The sequence below is a fragment of the Hylobates moloch genome, unplaced genomic scaffold, assembly GCF_009828535.3.
Source record: "Hylobates moloch isolate HMO894 unplaced genomic scaffold, HMol_V3 SCAFFOLD_5, whole genome shotgun sequence".
In the NCBI taxonomy this organism is placed as follows: domain Eukaryota; kingdom Metazoa; phylum Chordata; class Mammalia; order Primates; family Hylobatidae; genus Hylobates; species Hylobates moloch.
Window position 1 is genome coordinate 118874292 of NW_026652280.1, and position 16402 is coordinate 118890693.

General features: G+C 39.7%; 1 protein-coding gene across 1 annotated transcript in view; it reads right to left on the reverse strand.

Annotated features, from left to right (window-relative positions):
* STXBP3 (syntaxin binding protein 3) overlaps positions 1 to 12529 on the reverse strand; it is a 65651-nt gene extending 53122 nt beyond the window's left edge. Inside the window, exons 1-3 of the mRNA XM_032155177.2 lie at positions 12358 to 12529; positions 3960 to 4009; positions 3120 to 3201 (exon numbers count right to left, since the gene is read on the reverse strand). Coding sequence (XP_032011068.1) covers positions 3120 to 3201; positions 3960 to 4009; positions 12358 to 12406 — 181 coding nt within the window. The 5' untranslated portion in view covers positions 12407 to 12529. The remainder of the gene's footprint in view (positions 1 to 3119; positions 3202 to 3959; positions 4010 to 12357) is intronic.
* Positions 12530 to 16402: the final 3873 nt, after the last annotated feature.

Sequence of the window (16402 nt, forward strand, 5' to 3'; positions counted from 1 at the left end):
GAATTAACATTAATGTGACTGGCAAGAGAGGTTACCGCTGGACTTCTCTTTTAAATATGGTGATTTCGTTTTCTCATTCCTAAATGTATATTAGTAATGTATAGGTTTACCATAACTACTACTAGACAATCAAATAATATTTCCAAGGAAAAATTTAATCTTTTTTTTTTTTTTTTTTTTTTTTTAGACGGAGTCTTGCTCTGTCACCCAGGCTGGAGTGCAGTGGCGCAATCTCGGCTCACTGCAAGCTCCGCCTCCCGGGTTCACGCCATTCTCCTGCCTCAGCCTCTCCGAGTAGCTGGGACTACAGGCGCCCGCCACCACGCCCGGCTAATTTTTTTGTATTTTTAGTAGAGACAGGGTTTCACCGTGGTCTCAATCTCCTGACCTCGTGATCCGCCCGCCTCGGCCTCCCAAAGAATTTAATCTTTTTATCTTCATTCTCAACTATTATAGTTTCACTTGAAAAAATTAAGGTTTAATCTGTTTTCATTTATTTCAATTGTTTAATGCTCAAAATGGAGTGTCTTACAGTCATGCTATACATATTATTTTGTTTGGTGAATAATGCACATGTTAAAACACTGAAAATACTGTGATAGATATGATCTAGGGCTCAGGCTCTGAAAATATTCTGAAATCTCTTTATTAATAACAGAAAGTGTCACTTCTCCATTCACCAAAAAATACACATCTATCAAACAACTAAAAAAACAAAGAGAAAGGTCTTTAATAGTGAAAAAGAATAATCTAATTCCCAGTCTGTTTTTTACTTTTTTTTTTTTTTTTACTTTTTATTTATTTTTTTGAAATAAGGTCTCGTTTTCTCGCTCAGGCTGGAGTGTAGGGGCACAATCAGGGCTTACTGCAGCCTTGACTTCCCTGGCTCAAGCAATCCTCCTGCCTCAAGCAATCCTCCTGCCTCAGTTCTCCAAGTAGCTGGGATAACAGGTATGTGCCACCATGCTTGGTTAATTTTTTTGGATTTTAGTAGAGACAAACTCTCACTATATTGCCCAGGCTGGTCATGAACTCCTGAGCTCAAGTGATCTTCCTGCCTCAGCCTCCCAAAGTGCTGGGATTACAGGGCATGAGTCATTGCACCCAGCTTCAGTTTATTTTTTTTAAGGTTTTACACTTGACTTTATTCTCCACTCAAGTAGCAAATCCTGACAGAGCATTTTTTTTCCTGATTTTGTTTTAATCCCAAGACACTACTAAATATTTTCATGAATGACCTGAATGACAACAGAAAGTCTGACTGCTGAACCTGCCAATGACCAGTTTCATAGAGGGATTTTCAGGACAGCTAATGTGGAACTCAAAAGGACTGTTTTGAGTTTAAGTTAGAAGATATGACTACAATTAAACCATAGCAAACTTAGGTGGTTCTGGAGGATATCAAAGGTATCCCACAGCAGCGAGCTCTATGATGTACAGTCCTATGAAATGCTTCTCAAAAATAGCTTTCTGTGGCCAAATAAGTTTAGAAAACTGAATACTATCATTTTACCCAGGGGATCCACTTATACCTTGGCATATAAAGACTCTGAAGTCCTAAAGAAAGCTGTTGAGCTCTGTTTAATACTGTTTCCGAAATGTACTGGCCACGGAATCCCTTCCTTAAAGAATATCTATTAATAATGAGCATACAGTAAGAAACAATGGTCTACAAAATGCAATAAAACCTCCCTACAGTGCATAATGGCTCTGCAGTTCCACAGAACTTTTATATATTATCAAATGGTTCTCACCCTAGTTTCACATCAGAATGACCTCTCGGAACTTAAAAAACTTAAGTGGCTTAATCAATATTTTACTTATCCAGTAGTAGAAAAATCAAGGCTTCAATTTTCTAATTTCTAGTTTAGAGCTTTTTACATTGAGGGTCAGAAAGACCACAATTGAATATGTAATCAACAATAAAGGTTACTTTATGGCTGGGCATGGTGGCCTACACCTGTAATCCCAGCACTTTGGGAGGCCAAGGCAAGTGGATTACTTGAACCCAGGAGTTTGAGACCATCCTGGGCAACATGGTGAAACCCTGTTTCTATCCAAGAAAATATAGAAATTAGCTGGGTGTGGTAGTGTGTGCCTGTAGTTCCAGCTACTTGGGAGACTGAGATGGGAAGATTGTTTGAACCCGGGAGCAGGAGGCTGCAGTGAGCCAAAATCGCACCACTGCACTCCAGCCTGGGTGACAGAGTGAGATCCTATCTCAAAAAAAAAAAAAAAAAAAGATTATTTTATGTATAAACATCAAAACATAAATATTATATGGTCAGACTTTCTTGAGAATACTGGGTATACTTTTGAACTTCATTAAGTTAGGAGTAACAGACGGTACATAAACTACATTAGGATCCAAAATACAAATGAATTATATTTCACTTGGAGCCTCAGATTCCTCATTACAAATGAGAGTATTTATCTGTCTTCATAGGGTTATTATGAAGATCAAATTTTAATAAGTGAGTTAAAGGATGATGAATTAAGGATAACATGATTATGAATGTTACAAGATATTGGTATTTTCCTCAATAGGTAATACAGATTAGTATCTCAATAACATAATCCTACCTAGAGGAAGATAACTTCTTATGACATTATGATTTTTTTTCAGAATCTGTTTAAGTATTTCAACTTTTCATACTAAAACTGATTTAAACTTATTTGTCTCATTTCTGGTAATAAATATAAATTTACAAAGTCAGCATTATGCATTTGTAAACATGTACAACAGTTGATTTTATGACATAAATCTTGATATCCATTTTAAAGCAATATGTGAAACCATAAACTAAATCAAAATACTGAAGTAAAGCTTGTGTATCAATATACAAAATTGTTTATATATAGATATGAGTAAAACATTTAAAGAACAACCTCAACAAAGCAATTGAGTTAGGCTTGGTTACAGGTCTTAATTGTATGTCTCAGCCGAGGGAAAAAGAAAACTGACAAGATTCAGAGAAAAGAATGTTAAATCTAATTGTTATGGCTACAGTAATTTAAAAAAATAAGCTCCTTAGAAACACAATTACTAACTAAAATTTAATACCTCAGATCTCCCCCAATTACAATTAAAAAGAGTTCATGCCAAGAATAACACTTACCAGTAATACCTTCTTCTAGAAGATCTGTCATTTTGCAACACGATGCCAAAAGCTTAGTGGTAAATTCATCTAAAAGCATTATCTTAAAACAAACACAAATTCAAAAATACTGTAAGCATCCTATTACCAAGAATGAAAAAAACAATTTTATCCATTAAACTTTATAAGCCTTTTATAACATAAAATATCAGGACAGTAGGCAAAATGATCTCATCTTTTATCTTGCATGAGCTAGAGATTTTCTCAGTATACATGCATATAGTATTGTACATAAGTAAGCAAACAGAAATATTTCTAATTTGAAGCACAGAGCTTATTCATTTTAAATGACATTATGTTTAACATCAAATTTTCTTAAAATTACAATTGCCACTTGTAGAACAATTATTGCACGAAGCACTGTTTTAAGTAATTTCCATGGATTAATTCACCTCATATTTACAATTACCATATGAGTTATTACTATCACCATTTTTATAAACAAGGAAACGGGGCAGAGAGAGGTCAAGTAACTTGTGCCAGGAGCCACAGCTATTAAGTGGTGAAGTTAGTATTTGGAGCCAAGCAGTGTGATTCCAGACCCTATATAGTCATCCCTCGGTATCCATGGGGGTTCGAGGACCCCTGTGTATACCAAAAATCCATGGATGCTCAAATCTCTTATATAAAATAGTGTAGTATTTGCATATAACCTACACACATCCTCCCACATATGTCAAATCATCTTTAGATTACTTATACTAGAATACCTAATACCATGTAAATACTATGTAGCTTTTATACTGTATTGTTTTTAAAGTTTGTATTATTTTTTATAAGAGCAAGGTATGCAAACTCTACCTTCCATTCGCCTTCTTTCTTGCAGTCATCAAACACTGTTGCTTTTATCTCTGTTTAAAGAAGAAAGGAATTACTTAGGAATTAAATAAACAGAAGCATAGTAATTCAAAGGGTCCAAAATGGCTAAGGAAAAATCCAATTTGAAATTTGTTAAACTACATAAAAAGCATATATATTTGTTAAACTTTACGGAAAAATCCAATTCTAATACCTAGCCTATACAGTACATTTAAACTGTAATCAATTTTTTAACTTTAAAAGGTACTATAAAAAGGGTTAATATATTTAAGTACATGAACATACCAAGAAAATATTTCTAAAATTATTACCTGATTTGGTTTCTCCTATTCTACTTAAATCCCAAGTAAAACAAGACGAAAACAAAAAACCCACGGGAACATCCTTAAGTTGTCCACTGCTAAATTATAATCTGACGATCAAATCTGCATAAACATTTTTCATTCTGATTTACTACATTATGCTTTTCAACAATACATATCACAGCATTTGGATACCAATATTCAGTCTTGATTTATAATCAATAAATATGTTCCTTACAATGATTTTCAAAATTATCTAAATATGTTTTAAAAATTAGTTCACTGATAATTCATGTGGACAATTTATACAAATATCTGTTCTACTTAATAAAACAATTTCCCACAGTTTTATTAATGTTCAATTGATTTTAAAATCGGTAGTAACACATAGTAATACATAAAATATAATTAAGATATAAATTATAGTAACCTGTTTTTCATTAATTCTTGTTAATGAGATGGTTATTTCATTAACTTAAACTTTTCCATTTCCTAATTTATATTTAAGTTAATGCTTTTGGGAAATTTATCAACAAGTTTTTGATAACAAGTCATGTTAAAAAATGATGGCTCTTCTATCAGAGGGTATACATAATAACAGTTACTGTGGTACAATAAAAAATATTTGGTTTTTACCCCCTGTTCCTGGCACAGAGCCCCTAAAGCCCTTGGAATCTCCTGAGTGATAGCGTCTCTTCCGTCTGCAAATGAAATGACTCTTGGGTAAGGGGCCCCTATATAGCTTTAGATTGAGGGTTGGTCACCAGACGAAGCCATGTTTAGAGGGTTGGAACTTTCAGCCCCACCCCAGGACCTCTGGGAAAGAAGAGGGACTAGAGATTGAGTGCAATCACCAGTGATGTAATCATTCATGCTTATATAATGAAGCCTCCATAAAAACCCCTTAAGAGAGTTTGGAGAGCTTCCAAGGTGGTGAACAAACCATGTGCCAGGAGGGTGAGACACCCAACTCCCTGTGGATAGAAGCACCTATGCTTAGGACCTTTTTTGACCTTACCCTTTGTACCTCTCCAACTGGCAGTTCATTTATATCTTTTGTAATAAACTGGTAATAGTAAGTTAAGTGTTTTCTGAAGTTCTGTGAGCCATTCCAGCAAATTAATGAACCTGAAAGGGAAGGGGGGTTGTGGGAATTCCTGACTTTGTAGCCAAGACAGACAGAAGTGTGGGTAACCTAGGGACTTGGTACTGGCATTTGAAGTGAAGGCAGTATTTTGAGACTGCGCCCTTAAACCTGTGGAGTCTGACACTAACTAGTGTTCCTAGCTAACTAGTTCCTAACTGGATATCCTACAATTCATTTCAATTCTGACACTAATACAGTTGGTGTCCAGAGTTGGAGAACTGGTTGGTGTGAGGGGGGAATAAAACACATATTTGGTGTCAGAAATGTTGTTAGTAAAAGCAATTCAGTTATTTATAGTCATTTTTAGAATTGTGATCTGGAAGGTTGTATTGTGATTGAGAAGATTTGGAAGTGTTATGAAATATCAATTGAGATAATTATATATTGTTTGCTAGGAGGATTATAGTGTTATATGAGAATTATGGTGAAAGTCTGAAATATTTAACCATAATTTAAGCCAAAAGTGCTGGCTTCTAGAACCCTACAGGCAAAAATTAAGGATTTTCTCAGGTAGAGCTCAGATACAGAAATATTATGCTGCTTTTCCTTTCAAAGCTAGCTTCATTCCTTATACCTCAAACAAGCTGAAAATTGAAGACATTTGCTTGTTTTTATCAGATTTATTTGTGTCTTTCTCTTAAGAAATGAATGCTCATGGAATTTATGATGGAGCAGATTGGAGAAAAGCTCCTCAAGCAGAAGTCATCTCATTACAGTCTTTGAAACCTTAGAACTGCATTGTCCTAGATGGTGGAAACCAGCCACATTTGGCTACTGAGCACCTGAAATGTGGCTAGTCTGAACTGAGATATCCTGTAAGTATAGAATACACATGAGACTTCAAAAACCTTAGTACAAAAAAAGGAATGTAAAAAACTTATTAGGTCAAATATATTAATTTTACCTTTTTCTTTTTACCTTTTTATGTGACTATTAGAAAATTTAAAATTACATATGTAGCCTGCTTTAAATTTCTAATGATAGAACTGTCTGGGAATCGGAAGAACTTGGATCTGTGTCTGCCAGAGAGGGAAAAAAAAAAGAATCTGAAGATATCTAGAGAGTCAGTGTTACTGTCTAAAAGAAAGAACTAGTTTTATGGAGATAGTAAGGGCACCCATGAAAAGTGACACAGTCACAGGTAGGTATGTTTAGAGAGGAGTCAAAGGAAATCATATCAACAAATACTATAGAACTAAGGAGGTATTTCCTCTAAATACTAATGAAAATCATTTGACCTTATATCTGTTTCTCTAGCATCCTAAATATGGATATACCTCAAGACTCAATTCTCTTACTTTTGCTCTGCTTGTTCTCAGAGTAAAGGTAAGAGAATTTGCTCCTGTGGCTGGTATCCTCAGAGACCATATTCATCATCAAAGTTTCATCTATCATATTAATCTTTGATTTTCAACAATCTTACAGCCCTTCTCTCTTTGAACTTCATTCGATTATGCAATACAGATACAAGCAGCTACATGTCTCAAGTTGAGATTACAGCACCCTGAAAACTACTCTAGACTTATTTCTCTAAGTATTATTGTCATTTTCTTAGTCATTGGCTTTGTCTATTTCCTCCTTTCCCCACACCCACCTATTAGGCATATTGATCGCTCTCCCTGGTAGCTATTATTTTTCATTGCCACTGTCACCCAGCATCGACTTGATTCTTCTCTCTCACTGAAGTACTGCAATAGAATCCTATCTGGATTTCCTGCTTTCCACCTCCAACACCTTTGCTATTTCAATCCATTTTTCACACTGCTGTCAGAGTCACCTTCCTGAAATACAACCCTTTGTTTATATTAATACACACCTCCAAATTCCCTCAAATGCTCACTCTTGCGTACAGAATAAAATCTAAACTCTACTATTCAACATCCTCCACTGACTGGCTTCTACCTAATCTCTAAATTAATCTTCCACTAGTCCAAAAGTTACCCAAATAATTTTTGTTTTTGTTTTTTGAGACTGAGTTATGCTCTGTCACCCAGGCTGAATTGAGTGGCATGATCACTGCTTACTGTAGCCTCAACTTCCCCGGCTCCAGCAATCCTCCTACTTCAGCCTCCCGAGTAGCTGGGACCACAGGTGTGCGTTACCACACCTGGTTAATTTTTGTATTTTTGATAGAGATAGAGTTTCACCATGTTGCTCAGGCTGGTCTCGAACTCCTGAGCTCAAGTGATCCACCTGCTTTGGCCTCCCAAAGTGCTGCAATTACAGGCGTGAGCACTGTGCCCGGGCTTATGCTAGCTATTTATTTATTTAGACTCAGGGTCTTGCTCTGTCACCCAGGCTGGAGTGCGGTGACACAATGTCCACTGCAGCCTCAGCCTCCTGGGCTGAAGGGATCCTCCTGCCTCAGCCTCCCATGTAGCTGGGAACACAGGTTAATTTTAAAATTTTTTTGTAGAGATGGGGTCTCACTTTGTTGCCCAGGTTGGTCTCGAGCTCCTGGGCTCAAGGGATCATCCCACCTCAGACTCTCAAAGTACTAGGATTACAGGCATGAGCCAGGGTATCTGGCTTACAATTTTCATATAATCTTTTTTATGGCATCTGAGTTACCAGTGAATTTTTTTAAAGTCTAACGCATACTATCTTATATTTGCTCCACATTTTATTGCCTTACTTTTTATATTTTAGATCTTTGATATATATGAATTTTAAAAATTTGCTGGAGATGGACTAAGATCATGCGTAAGTATATAAAAGAGGAGCAAGAAAGCACAATTAAAAAAAAAAAAAAAAGATGCCAGGCAAAAAGCCTTAAACGAAAACCTAATAGTAAATATTTATGTCCCAAACAAAACAACATAAAACTATGACATAAGAGAAAACTATCAGGAATGCAAGCAGAAATAAAGAAAATATAACAAAGTGAAGATCTAAAAAATGGAATCGTGGAGAATTCAAGCTGAAGAAAACATGCTGAAGAAAATGTAGTCCAAATCCCACATGGTTTAAGTTAGGAAACAGAAGTGTAACCTGGACTAGAAACCAAGTCTTGCAATGACTAGTTCAGTATGGAGAAATAATAAACCAAGCTTTTATAAATAGTGCATAATGACAATGTTTTTGAAAATCAAATAGCAAAAGTAAAAAAATCAGACTTATAGGCCATAAGGGAATTTATATGCTCAGAAAACTAAAACATGGCCGGGCATGGTGGCTCACACCTGTAATCCCAGCACTTTAGGAGGCAGAGGTGGGCAGATCATGAGGTCAGGAGTTCGAGACCAGCCTGGCCAACATGGTGAAACCCCGTCTCTACTAATAATACAAAAATTAGCTGGGCATGGTGGCGCTCGTCTGTAGTCCCAGCTACTCAGGAAGCTGAGGCAGGAGAATCACTTGAACCCAGGAGGCAGAGGTTGTAGTGAGCAGAGATCATGCCATTGCACTCCAGCCTGGGCAACAGAGTGAGACTCCATCTCAAAAAAAAAAAAAAAAGAAAGAAAAAGGCCGGGTGCGGTGGCTCACGCCTGTAATCCCAGCACTTTGGGAGGCCGAGACGGGCAGATCATGAGGTCAGGAGATCGAGACCATCCTGGCTAACATGGTAAAACCCTGTGTCTACCAAAAATAGAAAAATTAGCTGGGCGTGGTGGCGCATGCCTGTAATCCCAGCTACTCAAAAACAAAACAAAACAAAACACACACACAAAACCAAAGACTACTGTATGACCAACTAAATATAAACAAAAGTAAATACTAAAGCAATTATTTCTAGGTAGAAATGTAGTAAATTGAAGATTTATTCTTTTTTTTTTTGAGACAGGATCTCACTCTGTTGCCCAGGCTGGCGTGCAGTGGCACAATCTCGGCTCACTGCAACCTCACCTCCCGGGTTCAAGCGATCCTCCTACCTCAGCCTCCCAAGGAGTTGGGACTATAGGCACACACAATTCATTATTAAAGAAAACACTACAATAAAGGGCATGGAGGATTTCTTGTAAACATAACAGTGTAAGGGTAAAAAGCCACCATTATAAAATTATTTGGTGGTGATAAAAGTCAGAATACTGGTTACTCTAGGAGAGAGGGTAGAGCTTGAACTGGGAAAGGTCAGTCATAGGGTGCTTGGAAACATTCTTTTATCTTGATCTGGATGGTATTTACATGTGTAAAAAACTCATCCAGCTGTGCACTTATCACTAGTACACTTCACACTAACATTACATTTAATTAAATCTTTTTTTTTTTTTTTTTTTTTTTTTGAGACGGAGTCTCACTCTGTTGCCCAGGCTGGAGTGCAGTGGCGCGATCTTGGCTTACTGCAACCTCTGCCTCCCAGGTTCAAGCAATTCTCCTGCCTCAGCCTCCCGAATAGCTGGGACAATAGGCATACGCCACCATGCCCAGCTAATTTTTGTATTTTTAGTAGAGATGGGGTTTCACCATGTTGGCCAGGATGGTCTCGATCTCATGACCTCGTGATCCGCCCACCTCGGCCTCCCAAAGTGCTGGAATTACAGGTGTGAGCCACCGTGCCCAGCACAGTTAACTAAATCTTAAGAGTAATTTCTCTTCAAAATAGGAACAAGAAAATTGCTTCCTCTCAGCACTGTTTAATGAATGCCAAAAATGCTAGTGACTGCTCTTTGAAAAAGGAGGAGAAAAAATCATTTTTAATGGTTCCCCACTGCCTACAGAATGTCTAAATAATACAGCAACCAGGCCCTTCATAATCTGGCTCCAAACTACTTTTTGGTCTACGTCCGCCTGTCCCTTGCAATGAATACCCTGTACTTGATCAAAAGGAATGGTTCCCTCTTCCATAATCAACCACTTACTTTTGTCACCTTTAGGGTTTGACATAGATGTCCCTCTGCCTGTCAAAATCCTACTACCTTTCAAGAAACATCTTATATGCCACTTCCTCTTGAGCCTTCCCTGACCTCCTCCCATAGAGGAAATAATTCCTTTTTCCTCTCTTCTTCCAAAATTTCATACTGCTAATACAGCAGTCATTAAGTACTTGTGCACCTGTCTTCTCCCACTCAATTGTCAATTCTAGGAAATCAAAGAACAGAGTACATACTCAATAAACACTGATTTAAACAAATGACGGTGTAAATATCCAAAAATTAAAAAAAGAAAATTTTGCCCAACAAAATAAAAGAGAAAGCAACCAGAATGAAAAGATACATAAAACAAAGATAATGGAATAAAACAAAAACATATGATTCTATGCATGCTTGTATCTGCATAAAAAAACTTGTGGAAGGATTTATAAGAAACCTGAGTGACTGTCTCTGGAGAGGAAGGTTGGGAGGAAGATTAATTTTATTTTTATTTAAAATTTTTTAAATCTAATTTTACTTTTTTTTTTTAAGACAGGATCTCACTATGTTGCCCAGGCTGGTCTTGAACTCCTAGGCTCAGGTGATCATCTTGCCCCGGCCTCCCGAAGTGCTGGGATTACAGGCGTGAACCACTGCACCTGGCCATAATTTTTTCTTTTCTTTTCTGCTATCAAAATTTTTTGCCACCTCAAGGTATTTAAAAAGCAATTTAAAATGTTAATTACGAGATTGTGAAGCAACACGAAAAACGTTGAGTCAATGTCAGTTGTTTAAAAAAAAGGAAGTCACAGAATGACAGATAATAAAAACAATGTCTTTATCTGTATGAGGATCAGAAGGAAAATGTGAAAAAGGGAAAAAGCTTATGGTTCAATATGTAAAAAACTGGCTTAAATACATACATGCGGATGTTAATCACATATATATCTTGGAAATTATTTATACAACACAATTTGTTACCCATTTTCACATAAATGTATTTAAATACCATTGTTTTAAAACATCCTCAAATCTTAAGTCAGCCATGTAAATCCTGAAAAAGCAAATGCCAACCTTAAAATTATCTAATCTTTTAAAAGATAATTTCATATTTTTCACCTGCTTATACATTTGCTTAGTGCCTGCTATATGCTAAGCACTATCTCAGTTACTGATTTGGATTTTTAATTTTAGACAAGGAACTCTAACTCCCAGAATTCTGCTGACTAAATCATTTGTTTTTTTGTTCAACAAGTTGGACTACGAAATACTAATTAGATGCTACTCCCTTTCCACTACTAGGCCATAATTATTTTGAACTCAGAGGTGCCAAACAATGATGGTTATTCCTGTTGGGTGGTTTCATTCTCTCTCTAACCTGCCAGACCTAGGTTTGGAGCCATGTTTACGAAAGTTGTGGATGATACCGCAGAACATCAATAACCAATAAGAAGTCCGGTCCTAACAGCAGGGAGGGGCCCCCGAGAGTGTAGGGAAAAGGGAAGGAGCGGCTCTTGCCCAGGCTATGCAGGAAGATGTCACGGCTGGACACCTGTCATTCCAATGGTCCCTTCTCAAGAACTTTTCAGAAAGTAGGCTCCTCTCGGAATAGGGGAAGAGGAGTCTGTAAACAGTGAGGTTTTTTGAAAAGCACGGTTGATATTAACACGAATAAGCAGAATAAACAGTCCTTGCAAACTCCAGTGTCGGGTGGAGATGGGGGCAGAATAAACAGCGCCCGGATTGTCTCGGATGGAGAGACATCCCCAACTGGTGCAGAGCAGCCGGGAGCGGAGAAGAGTGGGGAGCGCGGCCGAGGACACGCACGGGCTCCGCGGGAGGGAAAGCCGGGCCGGGCGGCTCACCCGGGGCGGAGCTTCGCGGCCAGAGCGCGGCCAAGGCGAGGGGGTGCCCGACGCCAACGAGAAGGCCGCGTCCCGTCGCACCCCGCCCATCCCTGGTGCTGGCAAGGAACAAGGCAGGGCAGGAAAGCAGGAAGAAGTCCTCATACAGGTCCCAAAGCAACAAGTGCTCGCGGCGGCTCCTCAACAGACCGCTGGGTTGGGGCTGCAAAACGAGGCCCGCCCGGCACGACAGCCTCCCGGCCTTCCCTCTCTCAACCCCTACCCCACCGCACTCACTCTGCCACACGACGCTCTTTAGCCCCCTCTCTGCCACCGGCGGCGCCATCTTCCCGACACTGCGGAGCAGCAGCCACCACCTTCCACTCCCAACCTACTTTGGCCGCAGAAGTGGCGTTGGGGTGGCCCCGCCCCTTGCTGCAGGGGCATGCCCCACCCCCTCTAGCAGACCTCGCCCTCCGGCGACGTCACGCGCGTCCGCAAGGGAATTTCCGCCCACTCCCGGATGGAGGCTGCGCAGTACAGGTGGAACCTCCGTGGGAAGTCGGGCGCCCCCTCGCGGGAGGCTGCTGTTGCCCGAGGTTCGACGTCCTGTGGCCTAGGAACGCGAAGTGCCAAACCGATGGTGAGCCAAGGCCGTCTATGAAATTCCAAGTTCACGCAGACACGAAGACTGGAGGATCCTCCCCTTTTCAGAACTCTTCACTTCGCAAGGCGATTCATAATAGACTTCACTCAGTAGCCAGCCCAACTACCCAGTGGAAAATGTACTGTCCCCAAATGTTTATTTCATTCATTTTTTCAAGGACACAGTAATTGCGTAGAACTGAGGTACCCTCCAGTGTGCCAAGAACTGTGCTGGACTTTTAGGAAGCTCAGAGAAATGAGAGATCGACTCTTTCCCCTGAAGAATTTGTAATTAATTAAAGAGCACAATTCCTGGAATGCTGCAGGTAGTTAAAACTTAGTTTAAAAATTGAATGCCTTAATGATAAGATATACATAAATGAACCAACAAAACAATAAGCATTTATTAACAAATTTATGCAACAAATGTAGGGAGGGCCTGTTAATGCTTCAGAATCTAAAATTATCGTTGAAAGTTGATTCACAGAGGAGGAGATCTGAGCTCAGAAAGTTTAGGCAGAGATCTGTTTACTGAGATGGTTCTTTTGGGACTTTAAATCAAAGTCATCAAACGTAAGTTAGATCAGTTTAGTTGCTAAGAGCCCTAACTGTGAGATAACCATATGACATTAGCAGAAAGTAGGCTTTCCTAGAAGGAGTTGCAAAGAACCAGTGGCTGTAACGATTCAAACTGGTCACACAGGGAAGTAGAAGTAGTTAGATACTACTACTACTAACAATGTCTAATATTTACTGAGTGCTTGCTTACCATATGCCAGGCACCATGCTAAGTAGATTACCTCACTGATCCTCAAAGCAACACTCACAACAAGGAAACTGACTCTTAATGAAGTTAAGTAACCTGCCAAGGATGCACTCAGTGGTGGAGTGGGAACAAAGATCAGGCTTGGGCTACATGGAAAGCAATAGAGTAGTCTGTGGGGTAACCTGCAATTTTTAGGGGAGAAAAGGAGAATTAAGAATTAAGAACAGGCTGGGCATGGTGGCTCACACCTGTAATCCCAGCACTTTGGGAGACCTAGGCAGGAGGACTGATAGAGGCCAGGAGTTTTAAGACCAGCCTGGGCAACATAGCAAGACTGCTGTCTCCACCAAAAAAAAAAAAAAAATTAATAAAAAACTTAGCTGGGCATGATGGCACATGCTACCTGCAAGCTGAGGAGTTATAGCTACTTGCGAGGCTGAGGTAGGACGACTGCTTAAGCCCGGGAGTTCCAGGCTGAAGTGAGCTGTGATCATGCAACTGTACTCCAGTTTGGGCAACAGAATGAGACCCTGTCTCTAACAATAAAAACGGCCATAAAATGGGTTCTGGCACAACCTATGGCATGAGTGGTTTTTCTGTTCAAGGCTTATATGAGAATAGAAGCTGGAGCCCTGACCTCCTTTAAACCTACTGTAAATTGATTCAGTTGCTCAATATTTTAAACAAGTGCACATAATGATTTCCCTCTCCCTTTTCATTTTAAGTTAGGTTCTGCTTAGTTTAGCAGGGTGAAGCCCCAATCCATAAGAAAAATATGTGCCAGGGAAGATTCACCCTTCTGAGGTGAAGCCCCTTGCTCTGAAGAGCCAGAACAAGAGGGAAGAGTGAGATGGGTGAGGTGCCTCCATCTCTTACCCTTCAGGAGAATGACCAGGTGCCAGGGAATAACACAAGGTCCCTCTGGGTTGGAAGTTTGACTCTGGTCACATGGGGTGCAGTTCTGGCTCATGCTCCTGAAAGCCACAGTCCTTGGTGGCACTGCGGAATAGTGGAGCAAGCATGGTCTTTAACTGCACGTAGGCCTAGGTTTACATCCCACAAAATCTGCCTCTGCCTCTTACTAGCAGTGTGACCTCAAACACCTCAGTTTCATTGCACCTGTGTGCTGAATATGAATATATTATCTCAAACCTCGCAACAGCCCAGCAAGATGACTATTGCCATTTTACACATGAGAAAACTGAATCTCAGGGAGGTTAAATAAATCATGAAAAATCTCAAAATGAGCTAGGATCTGGATCCATCTGACTCCAAGGCCACTGCTCTTTCTAGTGTACCAAATTGCGTATCCTCCCAGGCTCCCCTAGTTTTGCATAAGCTCCCTAAGCTGTTTCTCTACGTCTCCTCTAGTTTGCTTGCCTAAACAAATTGAAAGATGAACTTGGATTCCCTAAACGTGACACAGCAAAGTAGAAGGTAAAATCTGCTAACACTGGCCAGGGATGAAAAGCTGCTTTGTATAATTCAGAGCAGGAAAATGGCCAAAATAACTGAGGGTTGAATGTACACGCACTTGAGTTAGGGCAGATCACTCACTCACTATCCTATTCCCAGATCTCCTCTAATAAGCGATCACTTATTCATAATAATCTAGAGAAATATTTTCCATAAAGATATCATGGGAGGCCGGGCGCGGTGTCTCACGCCTGTAATCCCAGCACTTTGGGAGGCCGAGGCGGGTGGATCACAAGGTCAAGAGATCGAGACCATCCTGGCCAACATGGTGAAACCCCGTCTCTATTAAAAGTATAAAAATTAGCTGGGCGTGGTGGCGGGTGCCTGTAGTTCCAGCTACTCGGGAGGCTGAGGCTGGAGAATCGCTTGAACCTGGGAGGCGGAGGTTGCAGTGAGCTGAGATCACGCCATTGCACTCCAGCCTGGGTGACAGAGCAAGACGCCTTCTCAAAAACAAAAAAACAAAACAACAAAAAAAACACACACAAAAGATATCATGGGTACCTAACATAAAGATATGATAAATGCTTGAGGTAATGGATGCCCCAATTACCCTGATTTGATCATTACACATTGTATACCTGTATCAAAATGTCACATGTACCCCATAAATATATACAACTATTATGTACCCATAAGAATTAAAATTAAAATTTTAACTAAAAGATAGCATTAATTAGCAGGTCTAATCAATGCTACTTACTTCTCTCCCTGAAACTTTGTGTTTGAACTGATTAGCCGTGTGAACATGGGTGGGCTACTTGACCTTTCTGGGCCTGTTTTTCCCTACCTGTATAAAGGAGATAGTGTTACTACTTAGCTTGTAGGGTTGTTATGAGAATAAAACGAGCATATGGAGAGCACTTACAAGCCAGTAGTTTGTGCTATATACACGTTAAATAACCTGATTTTATCTTTACCCACTGTGGATCACATTTTCTTCTATGGCATTCTGACCAAAACAATTCAGCCTTAGGTGCCTAGCTAGGCAGATGGCTATTTCACTTTCTGTGCCTTGGTATTTGTAGGGTATTAGGTGTGCTCTCTGATGCTTTCAACTCCATTTTTAGAGATATATACCTTTGGCTTGTCTCCGTTCATGTACAGATGTTCTGGGGAAGATCTCTTATTAGTGACCCATTACGTATCTCTGATAAGTCTCATAGAGAAAGCATATCACTTCTCTCTTGCAGCGCGCATTGATAGGAAGTTGAGAGAACAGAAAGGGAAGTTTGTTCTTTCTTCCATGCTTAGTTCAAGCCTAATTCCATGGTCCAATTCCCCCTGGGCGGAGTTTGATGGTTGTTCCTAACTACAGACATTCTTGGCTCCGTAGCCATGTGTTTGGGGAGCAAGCACTGTAACTGTGTGTGTGCATGTGAGTGTGTGTGTTATACAAGTCTACTCACATTTTTTAAATTAGGTTACTGATATTTGAAGGACAAACTTTTTTTG